This window comes from Saimiri boliviensis, chromosome 10, assembly GCF_048565385.1.
Source record: "Saimiri boliviensis isolate mSaiBol1 chromosome 10, mSaiBol1.pri, whole genome shotgun sequence".
Taxonomy (NCBI): Eukaryota; Metazoa; Chordata; class Mammalia; order Primates; family Cebidae; genus Saimiri; species Saimiri boliviensis.
In genome coordinates, this window is record NC_133458.1 from 74,075,655 (window position 1) to 74,094,120 (window position 18,466).

Sequence of the window (18,466 nt, forward strand, 5' to 3'; positions counted from 1 at the left end):
AGTCCAAGGAGGGCAGATCACTTGAGGCCGGGAGTTTGAGACCAGCTTGGCCAACATAGTGAAACCCCATCTCTACTAAAAAATACAAAAATTAGCCAGGCGTGGTGGCAGATGCCTATAATCCCAGCTACTCAGGAGGCTGAGGCAGGAGAATCACTTAAACCTGGGAGGCAGAGATTACAGTGAGCAGAAATTAGATTACACCACTGTACTTCAGCCTAGGTGACAGAGCAAGACTCTGTCTCAAAAACAAAAAAGAAAATTTTGTATTATTTTAATTGTTGTACTGTTTTTAATTTTTTAATGTTTTTGATTAACACTAGGATTGCAGGACCTATGAAAGTGGTGGGCCCACTCTATTCTAGAAAATGAGTAATTTGAGGTTATGTAATTCTTGCTATGATGTCAGGATTTACTATTATAGTAACAGCAGTAATTCCAGACAATTCCTGGTAGTAGATGTCTTAGATGCTAATGATGAGTAGCTGGCAGTTAAGATTTTCAAATGAAAGCTCAGGTCTGCTCTTCATGGCAGACAGAGCCAGCTGTTAAAAGTCATCCAGTCATGGGAATAAACTAGACTGTGCCTACCCCAGGAGTCTTTCACCTAGGATTTCCTGTATCACATTTAAGGATTTCATGTTTCAAGTCCACATGTTGCATTTGGGAAAAGCTTTTCCTGCCTTTCATTTAGTATAAAGTAAAATAATAAAAGGATTTAAATTATGAGATCAAGAAAAAATAAAATAAATTCAAGAAAAAAGTTTGAGTTTGGCTCCCGTGGAACCCTATACAGTGAAGTTCTCTGGAGCTCTTTGCATTCCTCTAGTTCTCCCTGGCTTGATGCTCTATAATTGACTTGTAGCTCACCGTCTTTCAACTTCCTAAGTAATTTAGATGTGCTATTTTGGCTAAAAGTAATAACATTTTAATTATCAGTTGACTGAAAGCATCTATAAGGCTATATTAGAGAAGTTTTATTAACTCATATAACTTCCCTTTTTAATGGCTGTTATGTATGTATGTGATGGGATATTACATTCAGGGGATGAATGAAAAGATTAGGGATGTTAAATTAGAGGACAGACTCCTTTTTATGTATTTTTATTTTAAAAATATTTTTGCAGGTATATAGTAAGTTTATATATTTAGGACAGGCGCTCTCTCTTCTTTCTTTCTTCCTTTTTTTTTTTTTTTTTTTTTTTTTTTGAGACAGTTTCACTCTTGTTGCCCCGGCTGGAGTGCAGTGGCGCTATCTCAGCTCACTGCAACCTCCGCCTCCTGTGTTCAAGTGATTCTCCTGCCTCAGCCACCCTATGAGATTAGAAGCATGCACCACCATGCCTGGCTAATTTTGTATTTTTAGTAGAGACGGGGATTCTCCATGTTGGTCAGGCTGGTCTCGAACTCTTGACCTCAGGTGATCTGCCTGCCTCGGCCTCCCAAAGTGCTGGGATTACAGATGTCAGCCACCGCACCTGGCTAGGACAGGCTCTCTTAAAAGTGAGGTTGCTGCCACCGCTTTGTATTCTTCTGTATACACTGTTGTAAGAGCTGCACAGTTGTATCCTGAGGGTGTTTCTAAGCTTCTCCAGACCAGTGGAAATGGAGTGGAAATACGAGTTGAAGGAGAAAAAAAGAACAATGTAAAGTCTCTTGCTGTTAGAAAAGAACTTGTTCATGTATTTTTAAAATGGTTGATGGTGAGTGTTAAATGTTGTGGTGTTTAGATTTCACTGGATAAAGTTAAAAGAAAGATATAATTATTTTGTTTCAATATGTAAATATTTATAGTATGCTAGAAACTATGTCCTTTATAATTTTCAATGGGAAGTTTTAGATGTGAACTTTAAAAGTGCAAGGGGGTGCACAATTTTTTCAAAAAAATTCAAAGGGGCGTGTGAATGTCCATGTATGATCAGTGGCTTTGAAAAAAACTTTTTTGCCTGTAACTCACACTAAAAAATAGATTTCTTATCATAAACCAGCACAGGCACCCAAAGCAAACGTTTATAAAGCATTAGTTACTATATGTGATGCTCTCAGGCAATGTTTTTGCCTTCTCTTTCCCTTCCTATTACTCTCTTTTTCTTCCTATTTCAATCCATTAAAAAAAATAATAATAATCTGATCCTGACCTGCTAACTTGTTTACTTCCACTCAAGGGTTGGGACTTGCAGTTTGAAACAAACACCTGGATCTCAGATACATTTTTTGTTTTTGTTTCATTTTTTAAAAGTCTGAGCATAAATAAGAGAGGTGGAAATGAAACTTATATGAATGCTTCAATTTAATTGGTTTCCAAGCTTTTCTGTGGAGCTGAAAAGTGACATCAGTTTAAATGTCTTTCCATGCTTATCCTCTCAGACAGCTGTACCTTTTCCCCATTATACTAATATCAAAAATCTACGAAGTAAAAAACCTAAGTGGGATGGAAAAACGGGGAGAGTCTTTATATAATCCTAATTAGTAGTCTAACTGATGCTAAAGGATAAATTTTAAAAGAGGATTAAATCATGTCTCCACTATGAATCTAAAATCTGTTAAATACTGAACTTGTTAATTAAGGAGGGAACTAGTGAGATACTGCAGCTGGTTCAAAAGAGAGCTCAAAGCATCATCACACATTGATAAGCAAATAAGGAATGTTAAATTTATAAATGGATGCAAAATTGGTTGGTATTCCCAGGGCAATAATTAATGCATTTTACCAGAAGCGTTTTTATGGATAGGAATTACATGGATGACTATCAGTTTTCTACAATTGATCTCTTATTCTTACAGAGTTATAAAATAGACTAGTCAAAACAAGCAAAGGTGGGAATAACCCTAATGGGTGCACTAGCCAGGACATCTACTTAATTCTAAAAGTTTAAATGGTTTTTCCTTTTACTGATTTAGGCTATTCCTAACCTAGGTCCAAAATACTTTGCCACCTAAAGGCCAAATCCAGTTTGTAGAGGATTTGTACCAGCTGCACTATATTTGTAAACATTGTGAATTTGTTGCTATTATTTAAAACCTAGATTTTTACATAATATCTAGATTTCCAGTTTGTCTTGGAAAATCCGGTTGAAATGGTATTTACTATTATTTTCTTCTTTTAAGAGAAACTTCTTTTCCCTACTCCCCTTTTCTTATTCATAATATCACTTTTCCATATCATTTCTGTACATCCCTTCTTTTCTCATTCGAACTTCACCCATCTTAATCCAGTCCCTTTTCACTACAACTTTCTAACTCCTTGACTCCAGGCTCTCCTCAGTCAGTCTCTCCAGCATGCTGTTTTACATTTAATCTCGCTTAAACACTTTGCTCAAGACTCCAGACTGCCCAGTAATGTCCAACAGATCTTGTTTTGCCACTCTGAATGTGACGACACTTTCCTGATGCTTTCACTTCTTCAATAATGTATTTCTTCCCTTCTTTGCAGTCTTGATTTCTGTTGCTTATCTACATGTTCGTTTCTCTGGTGAGGTTAATCTCTTATACCAACTATGCTTTTTGTTCATATTGATCCTTCCTACAGGAAAGGCCTCTCTTCTCTTTGTTTATACACATCAAATGAAGTTAAACTCAAGGCTACCTAGTCTGTGAAGCCTACCAGAGTAGGCTTGATTTTTATGCTGTCTAGTGCTGTTTTAAGTGGTGTATTCTTATCACTCAAGATTAAAGCTACCAAAAGTATGGCATACCTTCCTATATACTGTTTTGGTATCTCTGAGGAGAAATTAGTAAACTTGTTATCTAAATTTTTATATTTGTATAGTCATGCATTTCACCATACAAAAGGAGGAGTATTAAACATTGTTCAGGATTTTAATTTTTCAGCACTGTAAAATTTACATATTTATTGGATTTGGAAGAACAACGTGTGTGGGTGATATATTTATACACACACATGTGCACACACACACATACATACACATATATTTACATTATTCTGTCTAGACAGTAGCTGCATCAATTACACAGGAATTTCAGTCTGTTTGCTATATTTACATTAACTAGTAGTCTGTTGAAATTCAAAGGAGATAATCGAATTGAGAAAACCATGTTGCCTTAATCCTTTTGTCATGGATAATATTACTTAAAAGGGAAGCCTTGGAGTAATAGGAAAAAATATATATATTCTTGTGCTCCCCTACCTCTATTCAGAGCAGTAGGATCTGCCCTGCTAAGCAGTCAGGCATGTCCTTTAATATGCAGTCTGTGTATACCATTAAAAGTGAATAAACTCTCCTTTTATTTTTTAGTTTTGTGTGATGTGTGGAGAAAAGAAGCATTTTGATTTTTTACAAAGACTGTCCCTGTAACACACAGTGGCTTAAGAGGTTTGAGACAATTTTTTGAATAATTGTGAACTAAAACTTATATATGACATCTAATTGTGTTAATAATGAATTTTTAAAGAACTTTATTGAGGTATTAAGAGTAACATATATTGAAAGTATACAATTTTATGAGTTTTAATGTATATTTATACCATTGAAACAATCATTATAGTTGATAATGAACCTATCCATCACTTCCAATAGTTTCCTTCTACTCCCTTGTTATCTCTCCTTCCTTTGCTCCCCTCCCCATTCAACCTCTGATCTGCTTTCTTTCACTGTACATTAGTTTGTATTTTCAAGAAGTTTATATAAATTGAATCATACAGTATGAACTTTTATTTTGTCTGGCTTCATCAGCTTGTTTTTTTTTTTTTTTGAGATTCTTGCATATTGCAGCACATACCACTATTTTGTTTTCCTTTACTGCTGAGTGGGATGGATGTGGCAGTTTAAAAAAGTTCATTTACCTGTTATTGGACATTTTGGTTGTTTCCATTTTTTGGTTATTATTAAAAAAGCTGTTACAATATTTGTATATAAGTGTGAACATATGTTGTTGTTTCCCGAAGGGCTAACTTATATGGTGGATATATGTTTACGTTTTTGAGAAACTGCCAAACTATTGTCCAGAGTGGTTGTACTCTGTTACCCTTCTACCACCAGTGTATAAGAGTTCCAGTTTCTCCATATCTTTGCCAGCACTTGGGATGAGATAAGTTTTTTGTTTGTTTGTTTTGTTTTGTTTTTAGACAGGGTCTCATCGTCCTGTCACCCAGGCTGACGTGCAGTAGTATGATCATGGCTCATTGCAACCTTGACATCCTGGGCTCAAGCAATCTTCCCATTTCAATCTCCCAAGTAGCTGAGAACTCAGGCACATGCCACCACACCTGGCTTAGTTTTGTATTTATTGTAGACAGGGGGTTTCACCGTGTTTGCCAGGCTGGACACAAACTCCTGGCCCCAAGTGTTCTGCCCACTTCAGCCTCCCAAAGTACTGGGATTACAGGTGTGAGCCCCTGGACCAGCTAGGGCAAGTCTTTTTAGTTTTAAATATTCTAATAAATATTTAATGGTATCTCACTGAGATCTAATTTACTTTTCCTTATTGACTAATGATATTGGGCATTTTCCATGTGGTTGTTTGGTGCTCATGTATCTTCCTAGGTGAAGTGGCTGTTCATATTTTTTTGCCAGTTTTGAGTTTTTTTTGGTTATTGAGTTTTAAGAGGTCTTTATATATTCTTTATATACATTATTTATCAAATATGTGATTTGCAGGAATTTTCTCCCATTCCAAGGTTTGGACAGGTGAAGTTTTTTTTTTTTGTTTTTTTTTGAGATGAAGTTTCGCTCTTGTCGCCCAGGCTGGAGTACAGTGGTGGGATCTTGGCTTATTGCAACCTCCGCCTGCTAAATTCAGGTGATTCTCTTGCCTCTCAGTCTCCTGAGTAGCTGGGATTACAGGTGTGCACCACCACACCCAGCCAATTTTTGTATTATTAGTAGAGACAGGGTTTCACCAGCCTCAGCCTTCCAAAGTGCTGGGAATACAGACGTGAGCCACTTCACCCTGCCAACAGTTGAATTCTTTATCCCTCACCTGTATTGGCATCGTTCCAGGATCCCTGTGTTTGAGTATTAAGATGCATTATGGGTTGGGTTCTAGCTCAGTGAGGCAAGTTGCCACTAGCTAATAATGGATTTTTAAGAATAAAATTGGATGTTTTCTTATATAAATGTAAAATTTGCTCATTGTAGACAATTTAAAAAATACAGAAAATTACAGAGAAGGAAATGAGACTGGAGTATGTTTGGGAACCCCAGGCAGAAGTCCAGCTGTCAAGGCCATGCGTGTCAGAAGCAAGGGTGCTCCACATACTTGGAGCTTACCACATACTGCAGGACTATATAGACCTCCTCCACTTAAATTATTCTTAATTCTCGTAAGGATTGCCTCACAAATATGATGGGCTGAGGTTGCAGTTTGTTTTTCCTAAATGTTAGTTCAGTGCTACATCTGCAGTGTTGGATCAGTATCTGGACTATGCACTTAATAACTATTTGTATTACAGAAGTATGAAATAAGTGAAGGTCTTCATAGATGTTGTGCAGTAAGTAAATGTCTTCACAGCATAGAGCTTAGCAAGGCTTGAGAAAGGGATTGAAAAGACAGAAATGGAATTAATCAAATGTATTTGACTAACATTGAGAAATATTACATTAAAGAAAGTCCAACACAGATGTCCTAAATGTTAAGAGTTCTTGGCCTGTGATGCTTTACTGATGAAAAGCATTCAGTTTTGGTGCCAATAGGATTTGGTTTAAGATTATGTTCTACTCTACTAGCTGTGTAAACTTGGACCAATATTTAACCTAGTTTTTTTACTTCAATTATTTTTTGTTTGTTTGTTTGACACAGGGTCTTGCTCTGTTGCTCAGGCTGCAGTTCAGTGGCTCACTTTCACCTCTCCCTTCTGGGTTCAAGCAATCCTCCCACCTCAGCCTCTCCATTAGCTGGGACCACAGGCACACACAACCACACTTGGCTAATTTTGTATTTTTTGTAGAGACAGGATTTTGTCATGTTGCCCAGGCTGGTCTCAAAGTCTGGGGCCCAAGGAATCTGCCTGCCTTGGCCTTCCAAAGTTCTGGGATTACAGGTGTGAGCTACCATGCCTGGTCCTACTTCACTTCTTTTACTTATCCAATGTGAATAATTGTGTATACCTGGAGGGGTTATCATAAGGATTGCAGGAGATAGAGCATACAGTAATTCTGCCTCTTATCTATGGTTTTGATTCCTACTGTGTCGCTTACTTATGGCAACTGAGTAAAAAAATAGATGAGTACAGTACAATAAGATACTGTAAGAGAGGAAAAGAGAGGGACCATAAACTTTTATTTCTATATATTGTTATAGTTCTATTTTCTTATTAGTTATTGCTAATCTTTTACTGTGTCTAATTTATAAATGAGACTTTATCATAGATATGTAAATACAGTAAATTCTCACTTAACATCATGGATAGGTTCTTAGAAACTGCCTTTAAGTGAAACAACATATAATGAAACCAGTTTTACCATAGGCTAGTTGATATAAGCAAGAGTTAATTTCCTATGGCATGTTTTGGTCATAAAAACATCACCAACTTGTAAATAAAGATAAAAACTTCTATAATGTTAAACATTGAAATAAATGTTAGTGATACTTACATTTAAGAAATATTAATAAAACAAGTAAGAAAATTATTTACCCAGTTATTCTAGTTAAGTACTACAGGTAACCAGAGGCTTTTCTGGCAACTTAAGCCTTGAGGCAGGAACCAGCTCTGGACAGGACACCACTCCATTGCAGGGCACTCACACGCCCACCCACACTCACTCCAGAGAGGAACCATGTAGACATGCCAATCCACCTAGTGGATACAGCTTTGGGATATTGGAGGAAGCTGGAGTACTGGAGAGAAAACCCATACAGACACGGGGAGAATGGGCCAACTCGACATACATAGGCAGTGGTCCCAGCTGGGAATCAAGTTTCTTTTCTCATCACCATTAAAATGAAGGGACACTATTTAGGAAACCATTTTTATAGGAGAAAACATACTGTATATAGGGTTTAGTACTATCCTTAGTTTCAGGCATCTACTTGGGGTCTTGGAACATGTCCTCCATGGATAAGGGGGGGACTGTTGTATACAGTATTTTGATATCAGGTCTGACTCATTGTAGGAACTCAGCAACTGTTAGTGGCATTTGTAGTTATTCCCCTTCACCTTTCCAGTTACTAGTCTTAGGCAGGGTAACTAAATCTTGCTGTACCCCTCATAGAGGGGATATCTAAGAATGGTATTTACCAGTCCCTCCCTCCACTCTAGAGTAAGTTATTATACCACTGTGTGTTTTTGAATGATATGAAAAGAATTATCATGGGATTAAGATAAGCTGATTGCAGATTTTAGTGTTTTACTATATGCTGTTTTCATGCATGGAGAGATTACTGAAGATACACGGTTTGACTGGCCTTAGGTATCTAGTGGTATGAGTCTTTAGCATCAGCAGCAGTATTGGTCATACAAGGGATTCCTGAGACTCTTGTTGTAAACTAGAAGTATGTTCCCATAGAACATCATCTTGAGGTGGACTGTAGTTGAGGAAGGAGCTAAGTTGGTGGTCAGGTTGATGAGTGATAGACATGAGGGTGACTCATGCCTTTGTAATAACTTCAGAACTGTCCGAAATTATCCAAAGGAAATCTTTGCTGCCATTCTTAGTTCTTTTTTTACATTCTCTGCTTTGTTTGCCTTATTCCTGACGTGTTTTTCCCCTGCCTGCAAGTTTCTTGATTTCTGCAGCCTGTATTATCCCTCCTATTGGGATATGATAATGTTCTTATGTTCAGAAGTGACAGATTGTAATGTTATGCTTTTGCCAGTAGGTCATGCTGTGTAACAGGCTGCTGTAGCCAGTGTGTTCGAATGTAATGTTTTAGGTCATTAAAAATTTAAACGTTTCACTTAATTACTTGTTATAAATTCCTTACACAATACTTGGGTTAAAAAGAGGTTTTCTTACACTACACTTGAGTTTAGTCTGGCTTTTATAACAATATATCTAAACTTTTGGGGTTTGAGAATGACTTATCAGAACTACTTTAGTGATACCCATGTTTGTTCCATTTCTGACTTGTGGCTAGACATGAAAAGGCATTGGAAATTTGAGTCCTTCTATCTAAAAGGCTGTTATTCATATGTTAGAAGAGTAGCCACTTTCTAAAGGGTTTCTCTCCATATCCACAAAAGCCCTTATTTTAGCATTCTAATGACAGGTGGCACAGTGAACAAGGGAAATCACATGGCCACATCTAACTCCAAGGAGGGAAGAGAAAACTGTCCTATATGTCTCCCTAAAACACAGCTGGTAAACAGCCCTAATGATTCTGTAGTTCTCATTTGTGTTCACCATATTCATCTCTATCTCTCTACTACCATAGGCAAAGTAACTCACCCCTCCCAAAGGCAGTCTTTCTCATTCCCGCATTCAGTTACAACATCGTGCTCAAAGTTCAGTGCCTCTGGGTGATATACAAGAGTCTGCTTATCATGTTCAGATGTGGTACCTCTTGATCTGGAGACTTCGTGAACCAAAAAGACAAGTAACTTGTCCTTCCTTTCCCCTTACACCTTGGTAGAACTAACTGGGAGGCATAGTTGCCAAAACCATTCCCATTCAGAAAGGCAAACAGTAGGAGAGATAGAGCAGTCAGAAATTGTAGCAATTCTGCAATTCCCCAGTAGAATTTTGGGGGACCCCTATCTTGGGTCCAAGAATGTTTCTTAATTATGTCCAGATTCTGCTTCCTGGGAGAGACTCCTCCATCCATTGTCCTCCATACTATTGGGTTCAACCTCTTGGAATTTTTTCCTTTTCAGTAACTTCCGTGGCTACAACACAGATGGGCACTGGGCCTCCTTGGGGGCTGAACAGTTTTCTCTGGCAGCCTCTTATCTCTAGAAAATTGGTGTCTAAAGCTTGTTTTAAGTATTCAATAATCATATTCCTCTTTGAATTGAGACCAGATTATTTTTGCAGTACAATTCTCAAAAATTTTGTTGGCTTCTTACCTACTTAACTTCAGTCAGCTTGATGTGTTAATAGCCAGACCTAAAATTTTTGCTAGATGTAATTCTTAGAGTTCCTGTATTTCTTATCTTTTTCACCTCTGTGCATGCCCCTTCCTTCTCTTTATTTACTTGAGGATATCTTGGCTCTACAAGGCTTCAGTCCTCAGTCTCTTTTTTTCTCATCCATTTTATCCCAAGTGAAAGAATTTACTGAGTGACACACTAGTCTACACTGAGGTTTTAATATCAGCTATACCCTTTATTTGTTCCTTAGCTGAGGTTGAGTTTTAATCAGTTGCTGTTCCTTAAAGGCCTTCTCAGTTTTGTTTTTAACTGTTGGGGGTTGAAAAGTAGTTGCCTCTTCCAATTGTATAAGTCATTTAATTTGAACTCTATTTTATTGCATTCCTGCTTGCAAACCAACTCTTTCCTGAATTCATTTTTTTCCTTGTGTGGGTTTCCCTTTATCTTATTCAGTTACTTTTTTTTCATTTGATTCCTTGTCTTTTCATCCTTTTCTTTTGCTTTTTCACCTCATCTTTTTTTCCTACCTGGTTCATTAGAGGCCATCTCTCCCTGATCTCTGTGGAGAGTGCCAAACTATTTTGAAAACTTTTCTTTTGTATCCATTACTAGAACCAGTAAGCTCTTTCTTCAAGGATTTCAGAGGCTGTTCCTTTTCTCTTATTAGAACATTTTCTTCTTCACCTGGCTTGTGTTTTTCTTCTCTACTTTTTATTCCTTTTAAAAGTGAATCTGCAAGATATGTTTGCTAGCAACAATTAAGTTCTTTTACCACTTACTTAAGCTGGGATTCACTTCTTTGATCTACAGCTTAGGTCAGGGCAACCAGCACAAATCCCAGTATAATTCTCAGTTTCTAGAAGGCTTTACTCAGATTAAATCTTTATCTGTCCTTCCTTCTTGATTTTCTGTTATGGGTGAAATATATGAGAACTAAAACTTGGAGCATTTGCTGCCACCAGGATTATTCTTTGCTTTCTCTTCTGTTTTATGGCTTGTTAGGAACTGTCCTCAGAATCTTATGTGTCCTTGCATGTACCCTGCAACCTTCTCCCCATTTGTTTTCTAGAAATTGTTGGCTTGGTTGAATTATATAACAATTGGAATAGTAGGAAGAGAGGGGTGTGTGTATGTGTGTGTGTGTGTGTGTGTGTGTGTGTGTGTGTTTGTGTGTGTGTATGTGCTTATATTTGTGTGTGTGAGCATGTGTGTACTGGGGATGGTGCACAATAATCTCACCAACACAAGGATCTGCACTGATGGGAATTTAAAGTTGGCTGCAGTTTTACGATGAGTACTGATATGCTTTGGTTCTATGTCCCCACCCAAATCTCACCTTGAATTGTATTAATGCCCATGTGTCAAGGACAGGACCAGGTGGAGATAACTGAATCATGGGGGCCATTTACCCCATGTTGTTTTTGTGATAGTGAGTGAGTCCTCATGAGATCTGATGGTTTTATAAGGGGATTCCCCTTTGGCTTGGCACTCATTCTCTCTCCTGCCATCCTGTGAAGGGGGTGCCTTCTCCCATGATTGTAATTTTCCTGAGACCTTTCACATAGGTACCAATAACTATTGCATGGTTGGTGCTAGTTATTGGCATCCATGTGAAACTGTGAGTCAGTGAAACCTCTTTTCTTTATGAATTACCCAGTCTCGGGTATTTCTTCATAACAGTGTGAGAATGGACTAATACAGGTACAGTGCTTGAGTGTCTAAATTAGGTAACCATCACTAGAGGATGTTTCAAATGTTTTCTTTTTTTCAGGTGGCCTTGGTTTTATGAGGCTTAAGGTGGTTATGGCATAAATAGAGACCTGGACTTTTAATTTTTTTCTATTACCCAAACCAATATCTGTTTTATAGTTAGTGAGCTCCTTCCAGATTCTTATGTTATCTGTTAATTTGCGTTTATATGTAGGGATTTCCTGGGTTATTTTCTAAGTCTTCGGAAATTGAGAGAGGTTGCATTGTGAGTTTCAAGGGATACATGAGTTTAAACTGGAAGATCATTTTCTAGCTTTGTCTGCTGACATCTAGAGAAGGCTCATGCATTTACATCTGGGCATAGAATTCCTAAGAGTAATTATTGTGATATTTTTATGCTTAACTTTTTGCTACAAAGGGTAAGAGTCTTAGAGTTGCATCCACATTTGACATTGTGTAATGTTTCTATTTCAGGTAGCAGCAGCAGCAGCAGCAACAACAACAATGTTTCACTTCTTCAGAAAGCCTCCAGAATCTAAAAAGCCCTCAGTACCAGAGGCAGAAGCGGATGGATTTGTCCTTTTAGGTGAGTCTTTTTAAGAAACAAAATAATTAGATGAATTATGTTTTCTTTAAAAAAATTACTTGATTGTATGATTGATTTTAAATTATTTCTTATAATTCAGAATTAATTTACATGTTACTTTTTAAAAAGTGAAATCTGTAGGCGGGGCGCGGTGGCTCAAGCCTGTAATCCCAGCACTTTGGGAGGCCGAGGCGGGTGGATCACGAGGTCGAGAGATCGAGACCATCCTGGTCAACATGGTGAAACCCCATCTCTACTAAAAATACAAAAAAAATTAGCTGGGCATGGTGGTGCGTGCCTGTAATCCCAGCTACTCAGGAGGCTGAGGCAGGAGAATTGCCTGAACCCAGTAGGCGGAGGTTGCGGTGAGCCGAGATCGCGCCATTGCACTCCAGCCTGGGTAACAAGAGTGAAACTCCGTCTCAAAAAAAAAAAAAAAAAAAAAAAAAAAAAAAAAAGTGAAATCTGTAAAGATAAAGGTCATCAATTACTTGGAATAGTGCCATCAAGTGAGATTTTTCTTACATGTTGGTTTGACCGTGTACTCCAAATTAAATTTGTAAAATCACTTCTTCCCCTCCTCCCCTTTTAGCTGTGGAAACTTACAATCTTCAGGAAACTTACAATCTTCAAAAAAACTCTTGAAAATTTTTTGTTGAATTCAAGTTCTGTCTTATAAATAGTACTAACTTTGTTTCATAAATTAGCATCTGAAATTAAATTAGGCAGCCGATAAATATTTGCTGAGTGAAGTAGATTTTGAAGTCTAAATATGTTAGTGTTTCCTGTTTGTTAAGACTATTTTCTATTATAAAATTAATACCTGCCAATTTTAAAGATTTTTTTTGGCTTTAAAAAATATTTTTTTCAATCAAATACAGTATTCTTCCTCAGGGGAATTCTGAAAAGTATAATTTCCTCCATGTTGTGTCACATTTCTTCCCCTGAAGAAATGTTTTGCACAAGGTCTCTGTATGCTCTTTCCAGAAATTCTCTTTCCCAAGTGTGGCAGAGGGTAGTCAAACCCAGTATTTCCTTCTGGTTCTCATCCTCTTCCCTGCTGCACCTCCTTCCACCAAATTCCTGCTCCCTTTCTGAGAAGATTTACATTAACTCGTATGGTCTTCACTCCCTGGAATGTTTCTCTGGGTCTCTTTTTCCAGATACTGGTTTCTCACCTCTTACTTCCTTATCTTGGCCCAGTCAGACTGGCGTTTGTTAGCATCAGCCAATGCTCTGTATGCTTTGAGAAATAAGAGGTGTTTCCCTTAGATGTAAAGGTAATCTCTGGGAAATCAGAATAGAGTTTTTCTTGTGGATAAACTTTACTGTAGAATTTTCCATCACTTCTACAGCCAAGTTCTGGTGGGCCTGGGTGTTTTTCTCAATCTGTCTCATGTCCAGGGACAGGGGCAGTAGCTGGGAGATTGGTCAGAATTGTTTTCTTCAGACCAGATCCCTTATACCTGAGGTAAAATACTGGGGCTTAGTCTTTGACCAGGGCTGGTAATTTTTCTGGGTAGCCTTCGGACTAGGATAAGGTGGTGTGTGGTGGGCTTGACTGTTAGTCCGATCCTTCCTTCTTAGTGTGTCAGGGATTTATGCCTTGGCTTCCAAGTCAGAACTGACTCTGTCAACCCCAAGTTTAGTTCCTTGAAAACTGCCAGTATTACTTTCTTCACACTTCTTGAATTAGCCTCACTAACAGAAAACTTCAGGGGTGCCTCAGGCCTCCTGTGAAGTTCCTCTTCTTCAGGATTTCACAATAAATTCTTCTCTCAGCATTTTTTCAAAAAACCCTGATTTTCTACTCTGTTCCATACTCTTGATTTTAAAATACCTCTGGAGTCTTAACACATATGCAGGGAACTCTGCTTTGTTTTTTTGTTTTTATTATACATATATTAAAATTTTTTTTTTTAAGTTTTTTTTGAGAAAATAGAGATGAGGTTTTACCATGTTGCCTAGTCTGGTCTTGAACTCCTGGCCTTAAGCAATCTTCCCACCTCGGCCTCCCAAAGTGTTGGGATTACAGCTGTGAGCCACCGTGTCCAGCCTCTTTTCTTTTGTTTTTGTGATTAGAAATTGACATTATTCTTTTGATATCAAATAACCATTTAAAGGATGTAAGTTGGGTGTACTGGCATCTTTGAGGGGACATAGAATTTCTGATGCTGGACCTTAAACTTTTTATTCATCTTCTTTATCCCTACCTCTCTGCCACTTTGTAGGATTTCTGAGACAAATTTTAACCCCCTCTGCAGTGGCTCCTGGAGCTGCTAAGATCTTCGTCAGTTTCTGGTAGCAGGTTGTAGTCTTGATGAGACATTCCACTGCATGTCTTGTAGCTACCTCAATAGAAGCTGGGTTTCCAGGGCCTTCTGCCTCAGGGTATTATCTACCATAGACCTCCATCCCTTTCTAGGAAAGACTAGTTTTAGAAGTAGTCTTTCTTTAACTGAGCCTCAGAAGGCACACAAACTTCCAAATTTGATATTTCATGAAGGAATTTGTGGGACCTAATTACTCTAATATGCTCTCAGTACTAGCTGCTCCATCTGGTATATCTAAGCTCTAATGATACTTTTCCCCAAAGGCTTACATGCTGTATTTTGAGGGAGTTTTCCCAGGACTATCTTGGACTAGCATGATTGATGCTAGTTATTGGTACCCAGTGCCATATGTCTAGCAGTTGAACAGTCATGGTGAAGAATCACTTCTGTCATAGTTCTAGGATAGCAGTTTAATTTGCAGTGCAGCTAGTGCTGCACCTTGTTCAAATGACCCAAACAAGACAGCTCCCCTAGATGTTGGCTGAGGCCTCTTTGCCTTTCAGCTCCTCTGTCTGCTGACTTTGTCTTTGTTTAGCCTCATTTCCCCTCAGGTGCAAAGCTCCACCCCTTCACCATTTTCGTAAAAATCCTGGGTATATAATCTTTTGTAGGTGTCATTACTCTCCTGAAGTTTTGATAGTATCAGTCAGCATCATCTCTGAGCTCTTACCTCCTCAGTCTTCTTTCTCTTTTCATCACTTACGCCCTCCATCCTTCTTCTGCACGAGCATCTCAGAGGCTCTACAGTGACATGCCATGAAAGGTGCTGACCCAGGGTCAGACCCCTGGGGTTGGCATCTTGGCACCATGACTTACTCTCTACCTTTGGCAAGTTGTATACCCTCCCCAGTACCACTTAGTATATTTAGCAAATGAACACGATATCAGTTCCTACCCCATGAGGTTATTGAGGGGATTAAATTAGTTAATGTGTGTAAAATTCTTAGAACAACCCTGTGAGTGAGCTAATACTATATCACCATACACAAGCTAGGATTTAATGTTTCCAAGTTTCTCCAGCTAGCATGTTGCAGATCTGGAATTAGCCCAGGCAATCTGACTTCAGAGCCTATCCTCTAAACCACTAAACTATCCATTATTTTGTTAAAAAAAAAAAAAGTTATATCATTAATTTTAATTCTAAGACATTATTGACATCTTAACCTCTTTGTTTAAAAAAAAAGAATTATATTCCCTGCAGTTGAAAAGAGAGAGTGCTGTTTTTTGTTTGTTTTAATTAAAGAAGGTTGGTTGTTGTATTACTGTTCATAAAGTTTGGCTTTTATTTTGGCTAACCCAAACCTTTTAAATTTTTATTATCTAATGGTTTAAATTTTTTTTTTTCTTTTTTTGAGTTGGAGTCTCCCTCTGTCACCAGGCTGGAGTGCAGTGCTGTGATCTCAGCTCACTGCAACTTCTGCCTCTTGGGTTCAGGCAATTCTCCTGCCTTAGCCTCCCCAGTAGCTGGGACTACAGACGCCTGCCACCACACCCAGCTAAGTTTTGTATTTTTAGTAGAGATGGGGTTTTACCATTTTGGCCAGGATGGTCTTGATCTCCTGACCTTGTGATCCACCTGCCTCTTGCTCCCAAAATTCTAGGATTACAGATGTGAGCCACCATGCCTGGCCAATAGTTTAAATATTTTTAAAATATTTCAGAAAACTCCTTGATGAAGTTGAGATTGGAAGATGACATATATTTTTTAATTAGTGAAAACATCCTTCAACAGTGAAGAACTTAACTGAGTTGACAGATAAAGATTCTGACAGATTATTAGGAATATTTTTAATTGTCTTTAAAGTTATAGTTAATTGTCTGGTAAACTCTTTTTTAAAAAATTGATTTGCTCTGTTAGATTGCTCTTTTTGTCATATAATTCTGTACTGACATATAGAATATCTACTTTAGTCTCAGAGTATACTTTATAAAAATTTTTGGAAAAAGTAAAGTAGGTCAAATGGTAAATAGAAAATGCTTTTACTGCTTTTATTAACATGGACACATACTTACACACATTTATTTTGTTTTAAATTTTTTTGTTTTAATTATTATTAGTACATAATTGTTATGTATATTTATAGGGTACATGTGATGTTTTGACACAGGCATATAATGTGTAGTGATCACATCAGGGTAGTTGGGCTATCCATCACTTCATGCAATTATTTCTTTGTGTTAGTAACCTTCAATTTCTACTCTTTTAGTTATGTAAAAATACACAAAAAATTATATAATCACCCTATTGTGCTACCAAATACTAGATCTTATTCCCTCTACCTAACTATATTTTTGTTATCTATCCGGTTTTTTTTTTTTTTTTTTTTTTTTGAGACGGAGTTTCGCTCTTGTTACCCAGGCTGGAGTGCAATGGCACGATCTCGGCTCACCGCAACCTCCGCCTTCTGGGTTCAGGCAATTCTCCTGCCTCAACCTCCTGAGTAGCTGGGATTACAGGCACGCACCACCATGCCCAGCTAATTTTTTGTATTTTTAGTAGAGGCGGGGTTTCACCATGTTGACCAGGTTGGTCTTGATCTCTCAACCTTGTGATCCACCCGCCTCGGCCTCCCAAAGTGCTGGGATTACAGGCTTGAGCCACCGCGCCCGGCCGCATCTATCCCGGTTTTATCTCCCTCTTCCTGCTACCCTTCCTAGCCTCTGGTAACCCTCTGTATTCTTTGTCTCTATGAGTTCAATTTTTAAATAAATTCAGTTCCCACATATGAGTGAAAATGTGAAATTTGTGCCTGGCTTATTTCACTTAACATGATCTCTTCTAGTACCATCTATGTTGCTGCAAAGGACAAGATTTTATTCTTTTTTATGGCTAAATGTTATTCTGTGGTGTATGTGTACCACCTTTTCTTTATCCATTTACCTGTTGATGGAGACACTTAGGTTGATTCTATATCCTGGCTATTGTGAATAGTACTGCAATAAACATGGGAATACAGACATCTCTTTGATATGCTGATTTCTTCTTTTGGGTACGTACCCATCAATAGAATTGCGGGATTATAGAGTAGTTATGTTTTTAGTTTTTTTTAAGGAATCTCCATACTTTTCTTCATAGTGGCTGTACTAATTTCCATTCCTGTCACCAGGGTATGAGGTCCCCTTTCTACACATCCTTGCCAGCATTCGTTATTGCTTGTCTTTTGGATAAAAGCCATTTTAACTGGGTTGAGATGATGATATCTCATGTTGATTTTGATTTGCATTTCTCTGATGATCAATAATATTGAACATTTTTTCATATACATGATCAATAATATTGAACATGTTTCATTTTGAGACATTTCTCAAAAAAGTCATACAGATGTTCAATATTATTGATATGAACTTTTTGAGAAATGTCTATTCAGTTATATGTATATATATGTATATATATGTATGTATATGTATATATATGTATATGTATACACACACATAGACACACACACACACACATAATTTTTTTTTTTAAGAGACAGTGTCTCACTATGTTGTTACCAAGGCTACTTTTGAACTCAGGCTCAACCCACCTTCCCACCTCGGCCTCCCAAAGTGCTGGGATTACAGCATGAGCTGCTATGCCTGGCCTACCCATTTTACAACTGGATTATTTTATTTTTTTCTATTGAGTTGAGTTCCTATGTATACTGATTACTAATCTCTTTTCAGATGAGTAGTTTGTCAATATTTTCTCTCAATCTGTGGGTTGTCTCTTCACTGTTGATTATTTCCTTTGCTGTGCAGAAGCCTGTCAACTCGATGCAATTCCATTTGTCCATTTTTGCTTTGGTTGCTTGTGCTTGTAGGGTATTACTCAAGGTATCTTGGTTCAGATTACTGTCCTGGAGCGTT

General features: G+C 37.8%; 1 protein-coding gene across 3 annotated transcripts in view; it reads left to right on the top strand.

The window, feature by feature from the left end:
• UMAD1 (UBAP1-MVB12-associated (UMA) domain containing 1) overlaps positions 1-18,466 on the top strand; it is a 279,434-nt gene that overhangs the window by 22,270 nt on the left and 238,698 nt on the right. For 2 of the 3 annotated variants that reach the window (XM_074379494.1, XM_010345692.3), the window contains exon 2: positions 12,173-12,284. In XM_074379494.1, the coding sequence (XP_074235595.1) occupies positions 12,203-12,284 (82 nt within the window). In that variant the 5' untranslated portion in view covers positions 12,173-12,202. Of the gene's footprint in view, positions 1-12,172; positions 12,285-18,466 lie in introns of those variants that run through there. The other variant, XM_010345694.2, reaches the window with a different exon arrangement.